The sequence below is a fragment of the Castor canadensis genome, chromosome 4 (genome assembly GCF_047511655.1).
Source record: "Castor canadensis chromosome 4, mCasCan1.hap1v2, whole genome shotgun sequence".
Lineage (NCBI taxonomy): Eukaryota > Metazoa > Chordata > Mammalia > Rodentia > Castoridae > Castor > Castor canadensis.
The window spans coordinates 161708795-161734015 of NC_133389.1; the positions used below are offsets into that span (position 1 = coordinate 161708795).

At 33.7% G+C, this 25221-nt stretch overlaps 1 protein-coding gene across 11 annotated transcripts in view; it reads right to left on the reverse strand.

Moving 5' to 3' along the window:
* Ikzf2 (IKAROS family zinc finger 2) overlaps positions 1-25221 on the reverse strand; it is a 161814-nt gene that overhangs the window by 65532 nt on the left and 71061 nt on the right. For 9 of the 11 annotated variants that reach the window (XM_074071645.1, XM_074071652.1, XM_074071651.1 and 6 more), the window contains one exon: positions 3145-3411. The exons of 1 other annotated variant lie outside the window; for it this stretch is intronic. In XM_074071645.1, coding sequence (XP_073927746.1) covers positions 3145-3411 — 267 coding nt within the window. The remainder of the gene's footprint in view (positions 1-3144; positions 3412-25221) is intronic. One more of the 11 variants, XM_074071650.1, reaches the window with a different exon arrangement.

Genomic DNA, 25221 nt, shown 5'->3' on the forward strand with positions numbered 1-25221 from the left:
AACAAAGTCTACCAATCTATTGGTCTATTTTTAGTTATTAACTAGACAAATTTATATATAATTTATATTATGGAAGAAATCATATTTCAATAGTTTACAAACTTTCATAAATTTATTTTTAAATCTGGTTTTAAACACCCACTTACAAAGCAAGTGTACATCATAAATTTGTTTTTGTGAATCAAAGACAGAAGGTGTTCCTGTGTTGGATGAACAACCACCTACAACTATGCAGAATCCTAAGCACTTATTAAGAGGGCCTTGGATTAAGAAAATGGCTCCACAACACTGCAATGTACAAAGGGTACTAAAACCTTAGTTACAATGATGGGAGTACTCTATCCAAAACAGGAGCAAAAATAAGGGCTTTCTGTATTTATTATACTCTCACCCATTCATGTTCATGCATGAATTGATTTACTACCCCTGTGTTCCCAGTGAAGAGTACCTGGAGCATCTAATGACAATATTATCTGATGACTTACTAAAGTAGCAATGCCAAAGAAATACCACTAAGCCATTAATAAGATACTGGAATTGGCACTTTAGTAGAGTATGAAAGAGAAAGAAGTGAATTAGATCTGATACTCCATGTCATTTTAATAAACAGGTTGGTTGTGTACTTTGTTTTCATTGTCAATTCTGCATTAGTCTATGAGCTAAAACACTCCAAAATGCCTCCCAAAGGCTTTATAAAGATTAAAGAAAGTGCCCTTTATATTAGCTATAAAATAATTTGTTAAGAGTGAAAAGTTCTAAAATAAAGACAGTAGTTCATGATATTATGGAGAAAACGTTTGATAAGACTAGATTCTGACTACTTTCTCAAACTTAATGAAAGAAACACAAATGGCTTTCTAAGTTCCAAAACAGTACTAAACTGAGTTGAAAATATCAGGACCCACTCAGATATGTATGTAACATGGGTCATGAAAAATACATATTAAAAGAACGAATTTAAGATAACACATCCAAGATTTCAGTCAACAAAGCCTAACAGCTATCCCAAGCTCATCCATGAATGGCTATTAACGTCAATAAAAATCTCCTACATCTTCAGAAGGTATAATAACTTGCACAATCGTCCAATAAACATTTACTAAGGAAGTCCACAGTGTTGCAAGTGTACTTTTAATGATTGTTTTAATTCATTGTCTTTGCATATACTAGTTTGTCATATTCTTAAGACTTATAGAAATCCAAGTAACTATTTATGAACAGGTTTCATGCCAATTAGATCATTTACAGTATTAAAATAATTTGACTCCACTACAGTAGTAAATATGGATAGTAGACTAGGCATGTAATTACTCTATTTGCAAACTAACAATCCTCATGAATATCACTATAGACAGTGAAATACTGATTGACATAATTTTTCAAGAAAATTTACTCTGGTTCTTTGAATTTTCTTTACTAAGGACAGAAAAGATTTAATAAAATTCTTTCACAAATTGTTTTTAATATACACTTCAGCCTTAAAATTAACACTGTGCAATTCAACTGAAAAGTAATTGTATGTATTTTTAGTATTTTACTGGAAAGTTTCACATTTGAATGAGTGTTATCTTCCTCAATATACTCACTCTGACACAATATAACTGTGGGACTCATTTTATGAATCACAGTTTGAATTACTTCATGAACATGAACAAAAAGGAGATTCATAATTTTGTAGTCTTCCCCTTTTGTCCTTATAAAATAGATAACAAGGCTTGATTGTTCCACTTTTCCTAAGACATTTAAAAAAATAAGGAAAAAAATTCACAGTAATATAAAAATTTTAGAACATGTTATTACTTTTAAAAAAATTCAAAATAGAACCAAAAGCAAAAATGTAACAGATTGTATGGTTAGAAGATGTGTATATACTAGAAAGTTAATGATTTTGGTTATGATCATACCGATTTTAGTGTATGATTATTCACTGTAATTAAAAAAAAATAAGCCTTAGTACAGTCATACCTCATAACAAGTTGTTGTATACTGATACACCAAGCATGATACACTCAAGGAAACCCAGTCTGGGCATCAAGATACCTTACTTCTGGCTTCAGCAATGCATTTACCCATATAAAGTACAATGGAAAAATCTTTCTTCATGTGTGATGTGAGAGGTTTGAATAAAAAACACATTGGTGTAACTTATATATCTCATGTTTTTAGGGTGAAATTATTAAATTGATTATTCAGAAGTAAAAAATTTTAAATAAATTTCTTTATTGTAATCTGTCACTCTTTCCAAGGTGTTACATTTTAAAATCCTGAGATACTATTGATTAATATGTTGCTGTAAAATGCTACTTTATATTATAGTGAAAGCTACAAGGCCTTCAAACCAATCTTTTAATATAAACCTTAAATTTGTTTTCAAGAGTCAACTATCTTCCTATATCTTGTTGTTGCTTTAAAAAACAACAACAACTGGCAAAGGATTTGAAGAGATTTAAAGAAGTCCTTCTCATTTGGCTGGATTTCGTTCTCAAAAACCCAACAGTATATATGAAATTAGAGAGCCTTTTCCTCATCCAATTCTATGATTGTACATGGTTACCTACACACCTGCCACCCTCCATCATATTTGATCCTAGGTATCTCCTTGTGGGAATTATAAACAAAAATTATAGGAGATGGTGGCATTCTAAACCAGGGAAACTACTTGCCTACTACAGAGACCTGAGGTAGGCAAAGACCCACTGGAAATTAAATTTCAAGGATTCAACTAGATAAACTGAAAATGATTTACCCTGTATAAATGTGTGAGTGCCATTTTGTAGTATAAAATCTTAGGTAGCAAACTGTATTACCTGCCCATGGGCAGGGTAAAATATGTACAGAAATATAAAAAATTAAATTACCCAATGAAATTCTCCTATACCTTTTGAACCCTTATCATATTATTGCTATATTAAGAACTGTGGAAACTGAATCCCAAACTTCTTTTCTGATATGCTATTCAGATTTGAAGGCTTGAAGTCAAGACCCAGGCTACTCTCTGCTTTTCAGCAATCCAATACTAGCAGAATTCTGAAAAGGTAGTTTCACCATTGCCACCCCTGAATAAAAAGGAAAGAGAATAGATGTCAGGTAATATCAACACCAGATGTCACAGGCAGTCATCAGGTTATTCTTTCAGCTGCTTACCAGTGTGACTCCTTTTATGTACCATAAGCACATTGGGCCCAATGCAAACCATGCCACAGACGTCACATTTCAGTTTACCATTCGGAAGCCGGATTCCTCCCTCGCCTTGAAGCTCCTGGGCTTTCCTGTTGTCCGCCACCTCACTGCTCTCAATTAGGGGCTCTTCTAGGCTGCTCCCCTCATCATGACCCCTGATCTCATCTTCACGGCTCAGGGGTTTCCTGTCACACTCTTCATCACTCTGCATTTCTAGCTTTACTGAATTTGCTGTAATTTAAAAAGAAGAAATTTTAAATACATGCCTACATCGCCTTCCTACCCACTGTCATTCTGTGAAATGGATGCAAATGATACATTAAGTAGGATACTGTTCATCAAAGGCCGTGTTGATACATGCTGTGTTCTATATTTTAGTGAAGCCTTGGTGTGGGAGTGAAGCTGTATTAGCAAAGCTTTCAGTAAACAGACCGAGCCTGTATTTTTATACATACATGATCATTTCTTTACCTCAGTTATTTCTGCTTTTTAAGCAAGTCATTAAATAATTATCATATTGGTTGTTGAGTCTGTCACTAAGGCTAAGAGTGAGATACATTAACGGAAGACATAAGGTTAAACATTGCTTAACCTACAAGCTATGCCCCTTCTTAATTTAACAATCATCATTATTTGTTTCATATTCTCTGCTTCACAACAGAATACTTGTGTAAACTTGTTTCTGAACAGAGCAAGAGAAACAAATCAAGATCTTAATCCCCCAAAAGTCTTTCACATATGAAGGCACACTCTCAAGGCAAATGTCTTAAAATCAGACTAAACACAAATATTCAGTTAAGAGCTGAATAAATATGGAACAAAGTGCACAGATCTCTCACACTCTGAAATTCCTCTACCTTTTTGTCCTGCACAGAAAAAAAAATTTCCTCTGTGAAACATATTATTCTGTAAACCAAAGAATTCTAACTCTAATCTGTGTACACGAAAAGCAGCTAGTGACAGGAATGGCACAGCAAGCAAGTACACACTTGTGACTTTGGAAATTTAATGCCTGCTGTTGGCTGTTTTTGGATCTTCCCACAGAAAAATTGGAATTCTGCTAGCACAGCCCTCATTCTGGATTGCTGACAGAGTCCTTTCATGGAGCAGAAGAAAGCTTTAAATTAATTTCAGATTTTTTATCCAGTGATCTTAAATTTTTCTTAAGAAGTCAGAACAAATTATTTGCACCTATTTGAATAGACGACCATTCTCATAAAAAGGAAGTTCTTTTCACTATAATTATTTTCTTGGAGAAACCACAAATTCTGTGACTTGCTAGACTACTTATCAGGACAGACAGTACTATCAAAACGGCTCTTTTCTTGTTCCTCTCCTCAGAGCTCCCCTAGTAAGTAAACGAAGTGAGGTGAAAGAGTACTAGCAGTGTGATCTTGAGCTAATTATTTAACCACTGATTCTTATGTCTGTCCTTTGCAAATTGGAGATGAATTTAGATTTCTAAGTGAAGTTTGAGCAGAACAATTTATTTAGTAAGTGAGGATCCTTAAATTCTTCAGCATCAAGAACCTAAGTTCTCTATTGCCTCCTAGGGTTAATGGTACCCATTTCTAGGGTTAATGAGAACATTAAATGAGCAAATATGGTAAACATGCTTAGCTATTGTTTTTCTCTGAATATATAGTACTATATTTATTTCATAAGATTTCTGTGAAGATTAGTCAACATAGTATACACACTACTCTACAATCTACAAAGGGATACAGATTCATGCTCAATCCATCTCTGTAACAGAGTGTTACTACATTGAGTTTGACATTATTTAGGAGTTGATATGGCCTCACTGGCTTTAGAGAAGACTAGAGGCAACATTTTATACAACTTTATATCCCTAGCAAAAAAGTCTCACAGACTGTGGTTATAGAAGATGTTGAAGCAATATTCATTGACAAGCAAAGTCAATGAATAAACTTATTACTAAATTTATTAAGAACTTTATTCTTTTAAACATATTTCATATCTTTAAAGAATTCATAACATAGTAAAGAAAAATGAAACAATATAAAGACTAAAAGATGAAAATTATGTTGTATTCTAGTTAAGGTACACAATCCCTCAGTCCCTGTCTCAAAAGATACCATGACTGTAATTTTCATATTTAGAAGTCTGTCTGAATCAATTTTTAACTATAATTTGTTCATCTAGACTATCATTAGAAATCTAACATTATTTCTTCTTTGTAGCTATTACAGACATTACTTTACAATACCACATAGAACTGTCAATGTGAAAACTAGTATTTTACTATAGGTTTTAATGTGCATTTAAAAGTTACGAATAAAGAGCTGGTCAAGTGACCCAAGTGGTAGAGTGCCTGCCTAGCAAGCACAATACCCTGGGTTCAACACCAGTACTGCAAAAAAAATACTTAAAGTTGATGAGTGAAGTTAGCCATCTTTTTTGCACATTTATGTATCTTTATTTTTTTCTGAAAACTTCACCATAGTTGTTTGCTCATTTTTCTACTAGGTTGTCAGTCTTTTCTCACTGAATTTAAATGTTCTTTATGTGCAAGTTGACCATTCCTTATTCTGGAAGTTCAAAAACCAAGATGCTCCAAAATCCAAAATGTTTTGAGCAATGGTGGGATACCACAAATAGAATATTCCAGACCTGACCTTGTGTGACAGGCTGCAGTCAGAATGCAGATGCACTACAAATATTGTACGATATTACTGTCAGGCTATGTTTATAAGTTGTATATGAAACATATTTAAATTTCTTCTTTAGACTACAGTTAACATCTCCAAGATTTCCTTATCATATGTAAGCACTGAAAAATATCTGAAAAAGTTTAAAATTAGGAATACTTCTTATTCTAGGCATTTCCAGTAAGAGATATTCCACCTGTACTAAGAAACATAGCCCTGTGTTGATGATGTATTTTGCAAATATTCTGGTTTATCTTTCCCGTCATATGTACCACTATCATACGTTGAATTTTTCAATTTTTCAATTATGACTTCTGGGTTTATATCCTGCTTTTAGAAGTTTTCTAATACTCCTAGAAGATTTTCCATATTTTCTTTTCTGGTAAGGAAGACTTTTCTAATCAATGTAAAATGCTACTGGTCTAGGTAGTCCCATATTTTATCCACAATTGTAATTTAAAAGAAAATTTTACTGCTGAGTGTGATGGCACATACTTGTAATCTCAGCTCCTTGAGAGGTGGGGATAGGGAGGATTGTGATTTGAAACCAATCTACACAAAAAGTTAATGAGACCCTATTGGAAAAATAACTAAAGCAAAGAAGGGCTGGGGTTCTGGCTCAAATGGTACATCTGCTTGCCTAGCAAGCACAAGGCCCTGAGTTCAAACCCTCCCACCACTACCACCAAAAAAATAAAAATAAAAGGTGTAAGGCAGAGCACCTAATATTTTAATGATTAAATTCAGGAGCTTGGTAAACTTAACTATACCTTAGATTAAAATTTACATTAATAAAAGGGTTATATTTTTACTATTTGTAGCCATGATATACACAGCTATTACAACTATTAATCTTTATACATAGCACTCAAAATAGTTTAAAATCTTTGAAAATAGATTTCTAATCTTCATTATATGGATTTTAAAAATTTTGTTAGAAAAAGACATTTTCACAAATGGGCTAATTTCATCCTCTAGTTTAAGTGAAATGAAATCTTGCTGTTGGAAATCTCAACATGAATAATTTTTCAAGACAGTTTCTCTAGTATGAAACAAAGGATGTGGAACTCGAGCACATCTGTGGGGGTTGCACACATTAATATGTACTGACAAGCAATAATAACTTAACAAAAATAACGTTTTGTCAGAACAAATTATTAGCAATGAAAAGGAACTGTAAAACAATTTCAGTTAATTCACCAATTTTCTTTTTGTTATCCAGTATTGTACCTACAATAATTACAATATACAAATACTTAAATTTTTTGACAAAAGTGTTCAATATAGGTATCTCTAGTTCTATTAACTTTAAGGGATATGGTTGATATTTAAAACAAATCAAATTTTAAGGCATTAATAATCAAGAAAATGTTATTTTGTGTATGGGCAATCAATAACTGACAGTGAAGATGTCTTTTATATTTTCATTATAGCAGCACACATCTATTTATAATTTTCTTTTTGAGGTACTTGGGGTTGAACTCAGGGTCCATGTTTGCTAGACAAGTGCTCTACCAGTTGAGCTATGTCCCCAGCCCTTTTTGCTGTAGTTATTTTTTTAATAGGGTCTCGTATTTATGCCTGGGCTGGCCTGGACTGCATCCTCTTATGTATGATTCCCACATAGCAGAGATGACAGGCATGTGCCACTACATCCAGTTGACTGAGATGGAGTCTCACAAACATTATGCCCAGGCTGGTCTTGAATCTTGATCTTCTTGATCTCAGCCTTCTGAGTAGTGAGGATTGCAGGTTGAGCCGCCATGCTGTGCTTAGAATTTACAGCTTATTATTATTGACATTTTTTAGTAGACTCTAATATCTGTGTGTACAATGAAAGGATAATGATAACTAACAGGAGAGCTTTTATGATCAAGTTTATGTAGAAAAGGCTTGAACATGTTTCAGGATAAAAAGTTCCACATGTATTTTTGTGAAAGTAGCATCACGATGCAAACATCCTATGAATACAAGTTCCCTCCTTCTCTTTGGTTTCAAAATACTACTCATAAACATTAAAATTTGAAATTATAGATGCCATAAGAACAGATTATCAGCACCATTTACTTCTTGGCAGAGATGCCAAGAAGTGAAGAGATTTATATAGGAGCACTTTTTAAAAATGACTTCTGGCCCAAACAATTTGCAACCATAAAAGTTTTTTCAGTGACCATACTGAGCTCTCCACCCTTAAAAGCTTCAGAATTATCACTGTTTCTAGTTGCACTGCACTTGCCTTTCATTCATTAATGCAGTATTGAAGAGGTGATTTACACAGGTAAACAGATACAAATTAGTATAAAATGGTAGAATTTAAAACCAAAAATAGGGAAAATTACATTATTTGTGAAGCTGTTACGAAGTTAATTCAATTCAATCCATGTCATAATAGCAATTTTCTTTGCCATCACTATTACTCTAAAAAAAACCTGAAAACATGATGGATGACATGCAAGAATGAAATGGAAAATAAAACGCACTATGCTGTTATAAACACACTCAAAGAATTCATCCTCCTCTGCAAGTAGGAAACAAAACTGAATTCTCTTTAAAATTGTAGCTCAAGGACAGCACTGGCCTAGCATGTAGCTGGCCCTAGGTTCGGTTCTCAGCATCCCTTCCCTGCCCTACCCCCCAAGAAAAACTTACCAAATTCCTGTTGTTCGCCTAACACTTTGCTTAAAACTTTAGTGAAAGTTTAAGCCTAAAAGCAATAATATTAACTTAAGAAACCCATATTAATGGGATAGCATGCACACAGAAACAGGTCACAAAAGAATTCTTGAGAAAGTGAATATTTCATTAGCATATATAATTTGGTTACACAATAAATTTATTGAGTGGGTGGAATAGTATATAAGTATTAAGAGGCTTTTCCTCACAAAAGGACATTTGACTCTAACATTAACTAGTTACCCACCTATGCAAGACACTATACATTTTTTCAATGTCTGGCAATTGATTTCTTCAGGTAACATGAAATATTCAAGCTTTTTGAGAAAATGATCATTTTTACATGCATGGTGAAATATGTTCATTTAATTTTGAATTGCCAAATGGATAAAATACTATCCTCAAAATCAGAATTTGGTTTGCAAAAATAATTCCATGAAATTTCAACTGTCATGTTCTAGAAATACCCTAGGAACCAGAACTGAAATGTTTTTGATTAAGCTAAATTTTGTACAGCTTAAAACTTAATCAGTAGTGTGGCTTGATCATTCAACTTGCAGATCACTCAGGTTTCCTAACCATGAAAATAGTGCAGAAGGATTATGATTCATTTTCTCTGTTTAAAAGGATATATTCTATTTATTTATTTAATTATTTTTTTATTCACATGTACATACATTATTTGGGTCATTTCTCCCCCCTGCCTCCCTCCCCCACCCTCTCCCCCCTTCCCCCTCAGTTCCAGGCAGGTTCTCTAGTTTTGTTGAAGAAAAGAGACAAGCCTAATAAGGAAGACAAAGTGTTTTTGCTAGTTGAGTTGAGGATAACTATCCAGAAATATTCCTAGCATTGCTTTCATGTACACGTGTTATGACCCATGTTGATTCATCTCTAATTGATCTTTACCCTGGTTACTGATCCCCTTCTCATGATAACCTCTGTTGCTTTAAGGTTTCTGTATTAGTTCCTCTGGAGTGGGGACACCAAACGCTTTCATGTTTTGGGTTTTCTACCTATTTCTATATCACCGAAATGTGCTCTCCCCTTATCAAAAAGGATACATTTTAGAGTACAAAAGTTTTCTAGATTACTTTCTATAAAGTTAGTCATTTACTTTTGTTTAGATTCCCAATTATATTTTTATATTTTTAATTCCTAATGGAATTAAATACTAAGGGAGTTCAAGAAATATTTGTTTCACAGTGCTGAATAGAAGAAGACTAAAATGCAATTCTTGACATATTAGAAAAAAAAGTTTAGGTGTGATTTTATATGCTTGCTTTCGGTTTGTGAGAATCCAAGTGGGTACTTATGGGATTTCATAATTTAGAAGCATTAATTTCTCCCAGGCTCTGCAAGATACTTAAAATGGTATTATATACACTAATTGAATCAATATGTCTATCTAAGAATCTGCTGAAGGTGCTAATATGACTTTCTCATTTAAACTTTACAAATGGAAACACCCAATGTGACCAAATCTGTGGTAACAGTCCAGCAGCTGTTTAAATAATGTTAGAAAAAAGACAAACTACTTTCAAAACTCTGATGTGGAGTACAATCACTTACCAGGAATCTACCAACAGGCTAAACAAAATAAAATCATCACGCCAGAATTAAAGTATATGCAAACATTTAAAAAATTTCTTCGGCACAATATCATATAACATAGAACCTTTGTTTCTGTTTACTGCAGAAGTCTTGCAAAACAGCTCCCTTACAATAAAGTGTTCGTTTTACAGCGACTGACAAGTCCAGACACCAGTGTCACTGAACTATAGCTGAATCACTTGTGGGTACCATCCTAAGTCTGTACATCCATCACCTCATGTTTTCTCCCCATTCTTTATCTTCTCTCTCAAATACAGCCAGATTATGTATTTCTTACATGCATTGGGATAACTCCAGATCAAGACAGTACTGGTTCTGAAACAATGTTACTTTTCCAAGAATAGCAGTAAAAGTTACCCTTTTACCAGGGTCTCTTACTCCCCTCTGCCACTAAACTAGTTGTAGGAACTTGAAAATTCTGTTTATCCTGTCACAGTCACCTGCATCTTCTAAAATATGGGGAAAGGAATACTTGTCCTGAAAACAGATGGAATAACTTATAGATTTTATGACTTATAAAATACCCATTCTGCCTCATTTGATACTAAAAATGATTAAATTACAGGTAAATCAGCCACAGGTAAGCACAGAGAAGCATGATTGTTGAGTGACTTTCCAAAGCATCCAAACTTAGTAAACATCAGCTTATTATCTACTCAAGATCTTCTGCCTCTCAGTCTACCCATCTTTCCATGACATGAATACTGGCTCTCCAATTAAACAAGTAACTGATATCAGTGTTATATTTTAGGCAAAAAACAGTCAGGCACAATTGCCTCCTTTAGTTACTATAAAACTATGTCTATTGTTAAAAAGAAGAGACTAGCAGGAATTCAAGTCCAGGATGGTCACATAACATAAAGATACTCAAAGTTTCCATGAACTGAACTCCTGAATTAATACTTACTATCAAAACAGGAGGCATGTCTCTCAAAAAACATCTACCTCCTAATTACTATTATTTTTTTTTGGTGATACAGGGTTTTGAACTCAGGGCCTTGTGCTTGCTAGGCAGGTACTCTATGGCTTGAGCCACACTTCGAGCCCTTTTTGCTCTGACTGTCTTAGAAATCAGGTCTTGCTTGTGTCCAGGCAGTATTGACTGTGATCCTCCCATTAGCCTTCCCACCATGGCTTGGATGACAGGCACATGCCACAATGCCCAGCCACTGGTTGAGTTGAGGGGGTATCAAGAACTCTCTGTCTGAGTGACTTTGAACCATGATCCTACTAATCTCAGCTACCCAAGTAGGTAGGATTATAAGTGTGAGCCCCCAGAAACCAGTTTGCCTCCTAACTTTTAAGTCTGGTTTGGGCTTAAGGCAAATACACTACATGTAGGTCCAAGAAATAAACTAGCTGCTGAAGAATCTATCAGTATTCAATATTCTCCCTTTCCTTCTACTTTTTACATAAATTTCTAGGTCCCTTGTAATGTTAAGACTAGTGATAGTTAAGAGCAGTAACTTGAGGAATAAGTCAATGTATTATCCATTTTAAGCTCTAAGCCATACAGAGCATGGCATTTCAGGACAATTTGTGGACACATTTTGACAGTCTTGTAGTATAAATTATCAGTACAGAAATAATCACACATCCTAAGGAGCATTTAATTTATATTTAAACATACCTTCACAACAGAAGTAAATAGAAACAAAGTATCCTTACTTCCTTAAAGAAAAATGTAAAACAAAAGAGGGTAAAACATCTAACTCCCTAATGATCTAAACGCATGAAAGCTTATATTGGATGCCCACTGTTAAAACACACACCTTTATTACCTAGCTCGGCAGCACCATTATAGGCCAAGGATGAAGTTTCCATTTTTTGGCAGACAACTAGTTCATGAGAACTAGTTCATGAATGATTTCATTTGTCAAGTCCTATAGATTCAGTATCAGCTGTGTCTCATATATCTACTTTGGTTTTGCATCTTAGGCAATACAACCATTTTAAAGTCCTCATGACCTCACCTTAAACAATTCCAGCAGCTTTCTAACTATTTTCTTGTCTTTGGCCACACCCTATTCCTCCAATTTACGCTGTACTCAGTTGCTAGATTAATATTCTAAAAGCTGACTTCATAGCAGTATTCATAGCAGGATTTTAGGGACGGCCTCAGTACTGCCCCACTCATGTATCCCATAGCCTACCGTACTATATTAGTCCTGTAGTTACTCTTATTTTTCCAGTCAACCATTTTCCTCACTCTTCCCAGAACACATCCTATGTATCTCTATTTATTTTATTTTCCTGGCTCTCATAATTATTTTCTGGCATTTTTCCTGCATTCCTATGAAAATAAGCACATCACTTATGGCTCACTTACCTGTCACCATTTTTCAGGAATGTTTTTGGGCCACAAAATTCTCTTCCTATGAAACCTGTGACATCTTACATTATAGTGATTTATTTAATGTATTTGTCTTAATTCTATATGGTCTATACAGTAGACCTTGAAAGGAAATATAGTCTTTACTCAGGGGTAAACCCATATGGTCCTGATATACCCTTACATACACTAGGCACCTAGTGTACATTTGTTGAAATGTTGCATTAATTTACATATACTACTTGTCTTTTAAAGTTACTTGTATCAACTACTTGTAACAAATAGACATAACAATACAATAGGTTTTAAACATAAAACATCACCAATATAACATCAATTAAAGGACAAATGTATGACAGGTAACATTTTATGCACTATATGTAGTAACTGATTTAGTTATGAAAGCCACTCTGAAGTATGTAATTTCATCTTCATTTTATAGGTGAGAAAACTACAGTCCAGAATGGGTAAAGTAACACATCACACAGTTATTTAGAATCAGCTGAGGCTGGAATCCCACAGCTACTAGTTATCAGCAAAGTAAAAAAGGGATGATAAATATATTAAAGAATGGTAACTTTTCACCAATGTGTACCATTTGATAATTTTTACTGCATGTCTAATATAGGTGTAATTAATTTGCTACTGTTAGGTAAAGAGAAATTTGCCTGAGAGCCTATTTTGGAATAAGACCAGCTAATACTGCCAAATTTTCTGAGCATGGATTTTATCTCATATAAGAGCAACTGACTTTGAACTGGTGTTTGGCAACCATCTGTTTAACATAATTGTGGGAGGCTTGTGAAGAAAATTACATTGTGAAATTATCTCTTTAATAAGGGAGTACAAATTTCTTAACCTAACTTGGGTAAAAAGTAAAATCATTACTATAAAATCTAACAGAGCACAAGATGCCAAAGGTCGCTATGGACACTAAAAGCAGGTCAAAAGGCAGTGTTATTCACTAAAGAAAAAAAGATAGGAATGGAGCTGGTTTCTATTACAGGGCAACAACAGAGGAAGGGTCCAAAGCCATGAGACTCACTTCAGCAGCTTTACAGAGTCTGTGAAGTGACAGGGGAACAAAACAGCTCCCCATACCCTGAGCACAAATGTCCTTGGGTCAAACATATTGAGATCAGGTTACAGGGCATCTTTCCCTGGTGTTCATCCATAGACACTTCATTATTTGTCTGAGACAAATAATGAGAGTCCATATTTGGCTCTGAGATGCAGGATTGATCAATTAGAAATATATAGCCAATAAAACATATCAAGTAGTGACAAAGTGAAAACTTGTGCTTAAGGGAAATTAATCTGAACTGCCATGAAAATTTTAGCAGATCTTTTTATTTTTCACAATGTAACAGTAGTACTTTTTAAAAATAATGCTTATACCTAGTTTCCAAGCCCCAATTAGTAAACAATTTTTGTAGGCATATAGAACATATATTTTAAAAGATAAAAATAATTACAAAGCAACATATGAAGTACCAGGTGACGTCAGAAATGCTGGATTAGAACACCTGTGTTTAAACTCTTACCATGTGCGAATGTTAAATCAGTTAGTATCTCCCCCACATCCTACTGTAATAACATAGAGGTAATATGCTCTACATAAAAACACTAAGACTGGGAAATCATATAGTCAATTAGAGTCAGCTTTATAGTACTCTAGTTAAGAGCACAGGATCTATATCTATCAAGTGCCTTGGGGTTTAAGGCCAGGTGTTTTCACTGTTTAGCTTCACGACCTTAAAAAACCTAAGTCTCAATTTTCTCAATTATAAAATCAAGATAATGAGTCCTAAGCATTAAATATAATGGTATAGATAACACACTTAGAGGTATTTTGATTCTTACTAATAGATACACATAAAACCACTTCATAAATGTATAACATCAAGCAAACCTAACTCTCCGGTCAGATTACTGCAGGGAATCTAAGAAGTAAGTAGCACCGAAGATAATAATTACAGATTGGTATATAACAAAACCCATACATAAAAAGCCAACAGTTAATATAATACCAAATGGGAAAAATCTGAAAGCATGTTCTCTAAAGATCTGGAACAAATCGAGCATGCACACTTTCACCACTTCTTTTTGGCATAATTCTGGAAATTCTAGTCAAAGCAATCATGCAAGAGAAAGAAATAAAGGATATCCAAACTGGAAAAGAGGAAGCAAAATTGTCACTGTTTGCAGATAACTTGATCTTGTATGTAGAAAACTCCAAGGACTCCATCACTAGAACTAATAAACAAACTCAGCAAAGATGCAGGATACACAAAAAACATAAAATCAGTACTATTGCTATATGGCAAAAACCAATTATCTGAACTAGAAATCAAGAAAGCAATTCATTTAAAATAGCTACAAAAAAATGGCTATGAGTAAATTAACCAGAGATTTTCATCTTATATCCATAAGAACTATAAAACATTGATGTAAGAAATTGAAGAGGATGCAAAAAAAAAAAAAAAAGGCATTGTAAAAAGCCCCAATTGGTCAAAGCAATCGTCAGTAAAAAGGAACAAAGCAGGAGGCTTTATACTGCCTAACTTCAAAATATACTACAAAGCTGAAGTAATCAAAACAGCACAACACTGGCATAGAAATACACACACAGACCAGTAGAACAGAAAAGAGAACTCACAAGTAAATCCATGCCCCTACAGCCACCTGATTTTCAACAAAGGTTCTAAGAATAACACAGAGGAGAAAAAAGTCTTTTAAATAAATAGTGCTGGGAAAATTGGATATCCACATGAAGAATAATAAAACTAGACCCATTATCTCTTACCAGTTATAAAAAATTAACTTAGAATGGATTAAAATTTGGACTGAAAATTACAAAATTACTAGAAGAAAACATAAGGGAAATGCTTCAGGAAATTAGAATGGGCAAGGTCTTTTAGAGCAAGATCCCCAAAACATAGGTAACAAAAGCAAAAACAGACAAATGAGATTACATCCAACTAAAGGGCGGCTGCACACCGAAGCAATCAAGAGAGTAAAGAGATAGACAAAAGAATGGGAAAGAAATATTTTCAAATTATACTTTTGTCTATACAGAGCATTTAAGGAATGCAAATAAATAAATAACAAAAACCCCAAAATAATTAAAATGGGCAACTGATCTAAATAACCATTTCTCAAAAGAAGACATACAAATGGCCAATAGGTATATGAAGAAATGCTCACTATTATAGCAATCAGGTAAATGCAAATCAGATCCACAATGAGCTCAATCCACTAAGAATGGCTATTATCAAAAGACAAAAGATAACAAGTACCATTGTTGGCAAGAATGTAAATTGGTACAGATATTATGGAAAACAGTATGGAGGTTCCTTAGAAAATTAAAAATATAACCAACATATGATCCAGAAATTCCATTATTTGGTATACATCCAAAGGAAATAAAATCAGGATATTGAAGAGACATCTGCCCTCTCATGTTCAGTGAAGCACTGTTCACAAGGACCAAGATGGGGAGTTGACCTAAGTGCTCATCAACTGCTGAGTGGACACAGAAAATGCAGTACAAATATGGAATACTATTTATCCACAAAAGCAATAAAATCCTGTTACTTATGATGACATGGATATAACTCAAGATCATTATAGTAAGCGAAGTAAGTCAAGCACAGAAGGATGTATACTGAATAATCTCTCTCAAAAGTGGAATCAAAAAAAGTTGATCTCATAGAAGTAGAGAGAAGATTGGTGGTTACAGAAGCTGGGAAGAGTAGGAGGAAGAGAGAAAGGGATAGAAATGGTTGATTATAACTTACTAGTAAGTTATGGTTAGACAGGAGTAAGAAGCTCTGATGTGCCATTGCACAGGAAGGTGACTATAGGTAATTACAATATAAGAATGGGCATAGAATGTTTTCACCATGACAAAACAATAAATGTTTGAGACAGGTATAGTTACTCTGATTTGAACATTGTATTAAACACGTACTTTTATCGAAACATCACATAGTTCCCCATAAATATGTACAATTTTTATGTTTTTATGTATGAATTTAAAACTTTGTCAAAGATAGTACCTACAGACTGGATAAAATTAAAGTAAAAGGAGAAGACAAGATAGGAAGCAAGCATGAAGACAGGAAAAGGGGTGAGTATATGTTGGGTTTGAGTGAAGCTAGTTTGTCTGAATGCATGCAAACAATGGGTAACATGGAAACGAAATACACTCTAAAATCAAAGAGTGTTTAAAATAGAGCAAAATATAAGAGAATTAATGCTTAAATAGCAGTAACTTCAAAAGATAAATACTGTCCACTTATTAAACTTGTTTCAACAACCAAAGTATGAAGAAGGGAGCTCAAAAAATCATTTACTCAAAATTATCCACTGAGCACATCTGTACCAGGCACACAGATGTAGTCAAAAGAGACAGACATGACATTGCTGAGTGTATGTGTATAGATGTATTCATATCCTTTTTTTCCTGTTTATGTATGGGCAATTATGTACTAAAAATATTTTAGTGAGAAATATGATTCAGAACACTACCACCCCCAGGATATTAAACTACTATAAACTATCAGCCAAAAATGTAGGGCATAAATAATCAAGAAATATTCTCATAAGCTCACTAATTCAAAAATAAACATTAATGCTATAACTCTATGTATCAGAGAAAACAAGGTAGATCCCATACACTTAAAAGCACATACAAATGGCTTTTCAAACTTATAAAGACATTATATTTATCAGATATAAGAGAGTACTTTAACCATTTAAAAAATTACTTCTTCATAATGCTTGATGTCTTCTGGTTGGATAATAAGGAGACTAAAATTCATACACATTGGGTTTTATAATTTCTTCTATTAACTTGTGACTTAGCACTGAAGCTCTCCCTCATTCCACCTATAATTGCACAGGTTACCTTCTAAGAAGCTTACCTTCCTTATCTGTGAAATAGAGATAATGCTACTTTTTCTTTATGCAGGTAAAATAATTAAAATCCTATCTGCCAGAGGCTCTTGAGGTCCATTTACTTTGTGGTATCTAAACTCCAGGATACAACCAGCCTGTGCTTCACATTTTATATATATATATATAAACAACAATTTGTGTAATTGGTAATTACTATAGTCATTTAGTGTCACAATACAAATTTATTTATATAAAATATGTTCCTAGATTTGGGCTGTGGATAAAGAGCTAACTTTCAGATCATATATTTAAAATTTCTGAGAACAGCATTCCTAATTCTGGTTCTTATTTTGTTTCTGAAGGTCATGTGTAAGAACACGTTCAAATGTTGAGTGCTCACTTACATATGTGTGCAGTATGTACACTGAAAACCAGCTGGTATGCATGCAGGACGTTCCTTATTAAGTAATAAATGTCTGCTACTTAAGCAGAAGATAGTGCAATGTGATTAAGGTACCATCCCCATGTGTTTCCTTCAGTTGAATGTTGGCTGGTATCCAGAAAGGGGGAAGGGGAATGCAAAACAAACAGAACATACCTAACTCAACAAAAGAAAAAATTGCTACAACCTTCACAAAAAGCTTAAAATCCTCCACTCAAATAATATCATGAAGACATTTTTGAATTTTTCCTTTCTTCTACTCCGTCCCTGTCAGGATGTGAACCCTACCATTATGGATGGCTTGTGGCTGTTTGTGAGCTTCCTCCCCATCTGGGACTAAGAGGCAAATTGCAGGTTTCCAAGGAGGGGAATGCTGTTACAGCAGGGATCGCAGCCTCAGCACTTCACATGGATTGTGCCAAGTCCAGTGACACTAGCTACATTGCTCCCTGTGACAACCTGGCCACCAGATTTTGTATTTTTAGTCACCGAAAATATATAGGCATTAGTTTTAGAAGCCTGGAGTCTTCCTTTACTTGAAGACCATAAACTCATGAACGATCATTAGAAGTCATTTTACTTCTTTTCCACCTTCAAAATGAAAGCAATTATTTCAGGGGCACAAAAGTGCCCAAATCCGCATTTTTGTCACTTTTCTTACAAAGCCCACTGTTCTCTTTCACATTCTTAGTAGGTTGCCTTTTTTAAAGGAAGCACATGCTTACTAAAAGCGCCTCTCATTCCGTGGAAGCTGTCAGCAATTACTGCAATGAACTTTAAATCTTTTTCCTCTAACTACTGCAGTAGTCTAGAAATAATGACACAACTTCTCACGGCTTTAAAATGTCAAGTTGACCACTCAGAAATTCAAGCTAGGTTTCTCTAGGAAGGCCCAAGTGATAAGACATTTTATAAGCCTTCCATTTTATCTCTGTTCCCTAACTACACTGCCTAACACCATCACAGTATAGCAACACCTTCTGAGGTAAGCTAAAATCTAAACAAACCACAAAAGCTGCCACCCGAAAAAAGGTAACAGTATGTGCCTGGCAATAGCAAGAGTTTTTGTTGTTGTTGCTGCTTCCTTAACCTCACACTGTGATTTGAATTAATTTTATTTTCTTCTTTACTGTGCTATTTCTAAATGGTTTAAACCTGTTGCATGACTTTTTTACCTAATGACAAGATAGCTTTCCTTTAATTAAACAACAGTGTTTTAAAAAAATCTAATTCCCAACAAACTAGTACTTGCATGCATTTCAGTATTGGATTTATTTTCAAATGTCTGGTTCAACTTTTATGTTCAGAGAGAAAGAGAGAGAGAGAAAAAAATACCTCCCCCAAATTGAACCAATACTCTTAAGCTCACTATGCTTTATAGTTGCAGGTGACATCAGAATTATGGACTTACAAGGTTACTGAGAATACAATAAAATCCTCACATAGTTTTTAAATAATGCAGAATGCCTTGGTTTTGCATTGTTACCTATGTTCAATACTCTGAAAGACAGATATTTTATTAAGAAGGAACTAGGTAAGGTTTAAATAGCATGTTTTTAACCCCAGGAAAAAAAAACAATCTAAGGCACAGGTCCTGAAGAATAGCTTTGATAGACAGAAAACTTAGCTTCTTTCTTCATACACTGGAACTCTTACTACTGGAAAGGTTATATCCTGAGCTCAAGGAATTCACTGGCTCCCTTCACATCGTCCTTTTACCATGAAAGTTCAAATTCATTCATCTACTCAGTACACAGTTATAGAACACAAACTATACCTAGATACTAGTATTAGAGATACAGGTGTGAACAAAATATGCACAGCTTATAGTCTAGCAAAAGACAACAGAATCCCACAGTATAGGTAGTTCTCTGAAGACACAGTACTGGATGCCAGGGGAGCAAAAGTCTCAGTGACAAAAAGTCTAAGAGGAGGAAAAAGAATACAGGAGACTCAATGATGGTATCGAGCTCTTTCAAAACAGTACTTCTGGAAAAGAAACAGTTAAGATTCTTTAAATCCAATGTTAATGGGGCCAAGGGATTTATTCATTATATCAACCAGTTTTGTGAAGTGGCTAGCAACAGCAGAGGTAGATGAACAGAAAGGGAAAAACACTAACATTTTAGTAAAGGCCTGTTTAATTGGGTGACCTTTAACATTAGCCATTTTTTTTAATTTCCAAATAAATCTTTCTGGTAGATATTAGCTTCATTTAATAGAGAAGGAAGGTGGGGATCAGGACTACATGGTAACGCTCATGCATCTATCTCACTACCCACAGAGGGAAACACATAGGGGAAAAACTACAAACATGGGAATTCTAAGCTCATTCCTCATTGATGATGACATTTACATTTTACCAGGAACTTACATTCCTGGTAAATTGAGGTATAAATGCAAATGAGCAAAAAGCAACATAGTAAGAAGTGCAAAGAACCTGTGTAGAAAAGGCGTTCAATGCAATGAGTAGATCTAACAGGTGGGCTTCACACCTGGTTTCAAGTTGGCAAAGTGTGGACTGCTCACAATATGAACAAAACCATAAATAAATAAAATCAAACACACACATTGTGAGACTGAAAAACTGAAATAAAACCTCTTCAATCCATTATATCAGCCATCATTAATATAAGATTGTTATGACAAATGATAGAACATTGGTCAAAAAGTAATAGCTTGGTTAAAAATTTCTACATGCTGATAATAGTTGCAAGCTTTCACTATGCTGCCATGTTATCAGTCTTAATGAAATTCACTTGTCAGTTCCATTTTGAAACACTGAATTCTCTCACTGTATGACAAGGATAAAATTTAAATCTCTTTTTTTCCCAATCAAATCTGCTAATGATGAAAAATAAGAAAGAAGTAACTCAGAAATTCCTGTTACTTAATTGGTCAAGAACAGGTTCCTTTTCAAAAACCTTTCCTTTGCATTTTTTTTATTTCCACTAGTGATCTTCATAAATATTACCAGTCAGCTACTTCTTTTCTTTTCAATTCACTTTGTCACTAGCAGCTATACTGAGTAAAACTAGCTGAAAACTTGTAGGGAATCATGCAGTAGACAATCCAAACTCTCAGATTTTATTATAATTATCACTCATTGGGTACTGAACCTGTCCTGAACCTTCTCATTCTAAAATTGAGAAGGCAAAAGACCTGCCTACCTGTCTTGTCTTTACTTATGAACTTCTATAGACCTTGGTGAACTTTAACTCTTGAAAGTAACTTTGATAGGAGAAAGAACAGTATGAACTTAACCATTTTTTCCCCATTAGTAGGGTAACTTTTCAAGCTTACACATATCATACTTTATAGTTACTCATGTTTGTATTTTAAGCTTTTACAGAAGACTGTTAAAAACAGCAACTCAATAAAAATTCAGCATGGTAGAAGAAGATATGAAAATTTAACTCAAATGATGTGAACATGGAGTCTAAGGTACTAAAAGTTTTCTGAGTCTCAATTTATGTTCTATTATACAATTTTTATTCTGTTTAACTTTATTCCATACTCTCAAAGTATGCCCTGTTAATTTTTTCATTTTTTAATTCATTTAAAAATGCACAATTCAATAAGTAATAAGGCAGAACACTTATCACCCAATATAAGCAGTGTTGTGTTAGGTGCCAGAAGGCAGGAAGTGTAAAGAAATACATGGAACTTCTTAAAAACTTAAAATCTTCTACTTAAACCATAATATGCCCTAAGTCCTAACTCTTCATGAGTGGGGGAACTATTTATCCACTGCTTGAGAAACACCATAAATAAAAGTTGATTAAGAAAACTAGAACAGTAAATGTGATACTAGAAACAAAGAATAACACAAGCATGGAACTAGATGTAAGATTCCCTGATTCTCAAACCTACTTGCTCTTTAGTGATAGAAGGCAGTGAATAAAAATGGAGGTAAATATTAGCATCTCAATTTCCCTCTAAGTAAATGGAAATAACTAAGTTCCAGAAGAACTTAGGAAAGTTAAACAGAAAACACTTCCACAGCAGTATGTTAGAAATAATCCCTACTCATCATCAATCCACTTTGTCAGAATCGTGAAAATGTTCTACACTAAGATAGAGAAATATTCAAATGTTTAGTGAGCAACAGACAGCATGTTACTCTTGAAGGATTTACCTTTTATTGTAAGAAAAGCAGCAGAACATCAATGTACTTTATGTTTCCAAAATGTGAAGCTCATACTTTTTTTTTTCCTTTTATTATTCATATGTGCATACAAGGCTTGGGTCATTTCTCCCCCCTGCCCCCACCCCCTCCCTTACCACCCACTCCACCCCCTCCCTCTCCCCACCACCCCCTCAATACCCAGCAGAAACTATTTTGCCCTTATTTCTAATTTTGTTGTAGAGAGAGTATAAGCAATAATAGGAAGGAACAAGGGTTTTTGCTGGTTGAGATAAGGATAGCTATACAGGGCATTGACTCACATTGATTTCCTGTGCATGTGTATTACCTGAAGCTCATACTAAATGTATAAAATGTAAATCAGAAAAGTGAAAGCTGAATTAAACTTCTAAAGCACTAAAGAACATGAAAATTACTTCCTAAACAAACAAAATCCACAGGTGGAGAAATAGTGAATTTTAATTTCACAATCTCTAAGATCCAGAAAATTGTACTTATTTGACTCATTTTCTATATTCATATTTCTCTAATCTCTTAAATGTATTTTAATATCCTTTCCAATTTATACAAGTTAGAATATTATTTGCTATTTTGTTGCACACATCCAGAGCACTGATCTTAAGATCACAGCAATGGACAACAAAGTAAAACAGCAAAGTAAGAACAAGAGAACCCTAAAGGAATGCAATAGTAGTATTTGTTCACAGTATTGCCTCAAACTAGCAACCCAATATAAAACTAAGTCAAAGATGATAAATCATTCTGGGATGTTTGTGACAGTTATATACAAATATTTATATCAAACATTAAGATCCAGACTGAATATTGGTTAGAATTTACAAAAGTTCAACAGAACTCTAGTTATGCTTTTATATGCTCGTAAGTATGTGTGTGTTTGATTTTTATAAGCATGTACATATGAACTGACATAGCATTACTTTACCACATAGAAGTTGGGATTTAAATTTCATTGACAATCAAGACTGTGTTCTCTACTTCAGTATTTTCCACGTTTTATCAGAGAAATAGAATAACAAATTTTCTGGAGTTATTTTAGCTAGGGAAGAAGGAAAAAAGAAAAAAAAACTCCCCTTGTATATTCATGAAACAAGCAGCCTGGATCCTAATGACAGAAAGTTTGTTTTCTTAAAAGTAACTTTGGTTCATTTCAGAGTTATACCATGTATGTAGTTTTCAAGAAACAATTCTAAAAAGGCATACAAAATGGCTATTTACCATATTAACCACTCTAACATGAGTTACATAATCTCACCTAAAGAGAAATGCTGAAGTCTTTTTTTTTAAAGTAATCTTTGTTTATTTAAGGTTAACAGAATTTAAAAAACAACAATTAATATTTTTATTATTGGGTCTAGCTATGTAGTTCAGGACAATCTTGAACTCATCCTCCTGAATATGGGCTTATAGATGTGGACAACCATACCTGGCAATAAGCAAACTGTACCAGATCAAGTAATCAATTCCAAGGTTAATAATTTTTTCTTTTTTGCAGTACAAGCAGTCTACCACTGAGCTACACCTCCAGGCCTTTGATGTCTTTACTTAAAGTGCCTTTCTTTGTTCAGTGAAGGTTTTATTTTGTTCTATTCCTCTTAATATGGTCTAATCAGCATTTCCCATTCCCATTTATTCACATTAAATATGAAAAAGTAAATCTATTGGGCAAAATTTTCAAAAGTTTTCCATGCATTAGAGAAACAATCTATTGACACACATTGTATATATACATGTTCATTAGTAAATCTATCATTTAAATACATAAAATTAGGTATCAGTGGAAATATTTAAAACGAATTAAGAAACACATGAAAATACTAAGTACCCTGGGGTTACAGTCAGTAGAAAACACATATACTTAATGCCATATTTGAGTTCAGATGTGGCTATTATAATCATGTCAATAAAACTTTTTTTTTTTAAAGTGACACATGGAACAAGATGTTAGTGGCTCATGACTGTAATCCTAGCTACTTGGGAGGTTGGGATAGGGAGGATCATGGTTCAAGGCCAGCTCACTGGCTCCAGTGGTAGAGAACCTGCCCAGCAAGCATGAAGCCCTGAGTTCAAACCCCAGTACCACAAATGACACATAGTTTGTTCCAACTGTTGGCTAAATACAAATTGTTACTTATCAACTCCTACTTGAGAATAGTTTTACAAATTCTGCTTTTCTAGGATAGTATAAAAGTCTTCTTTAAAAATGAACTTGTATCTTTATGGGAAAGATTTATGTTACCAACATAATAACCATTAAGTAATTTATATTAAAAATACTTAGTATATTTTAGTCAGACTTGTTTGGGTGAAAAATGCAGATACAACATTTTCATGTGGCCTCTTTCTTGCTATAATTCAAGCACTGAGTAATTATCATAAGAAAACAGTAAAAATATGACACCACCAAGTAAGACTCTTCATCAGATCAAATTAATAGCACACAGCAAAGACTCAAGCAAATGTGACATCACAGAGATTCACATACATATTTTTAAACAGATACACAATGTTTTCATCACTATTTATAAAAATGTAATAGATTTTTCTAACTCTTTTCTACACATGAACTCATTTAAAGGAAACTGGATTTTTTTTATGCAAGCAGAAAAATACTGAATTGAACCTCATAAAATGCATTACAACACTTACAATTTTCCCAGGGTTAAAGCTGTTATATCATACAGTTTTTCACTGTTATGGAAAAATCTATTTATACATATTCCGTTTATTTCAAAACACCGACAGTGTTTCAATGAAACACTGATAATACTAAAACAGACTGTAATATACAATCTCATTTTCTAAAATAATGATAACAAAATTCTTAAGTATATGATATAAACAAGATATACATAAGACAAAGCTTATTTATATTACTATATTATACAATACTAATGTGAAATTAAATGGGTTTTGCAATGTTATTTTGACATAGCATCTTTTAATCTACTTTCAACACATATTCTATCCTTTATTTAAATTAAAAGAGATTAATTTTATGTAAAGTGCTTTTAACTCTAAAGTCAAATGCATATAACTACAAACATATGTAAGTACAGCTATATTTATGAATTAAATATTTGACATATAAATGTTAATAGTTGGATTTTTGATATTTCCTTGTATTCCTTGTGGTTGATATTCCCTTATTTTGATATTTTCAATTGTTTAGGAAAAATTACATATATTGTTTTAAATTAGAAAAAGCGTACTTCTATATTGAAATTCTACAACTCACTATTAA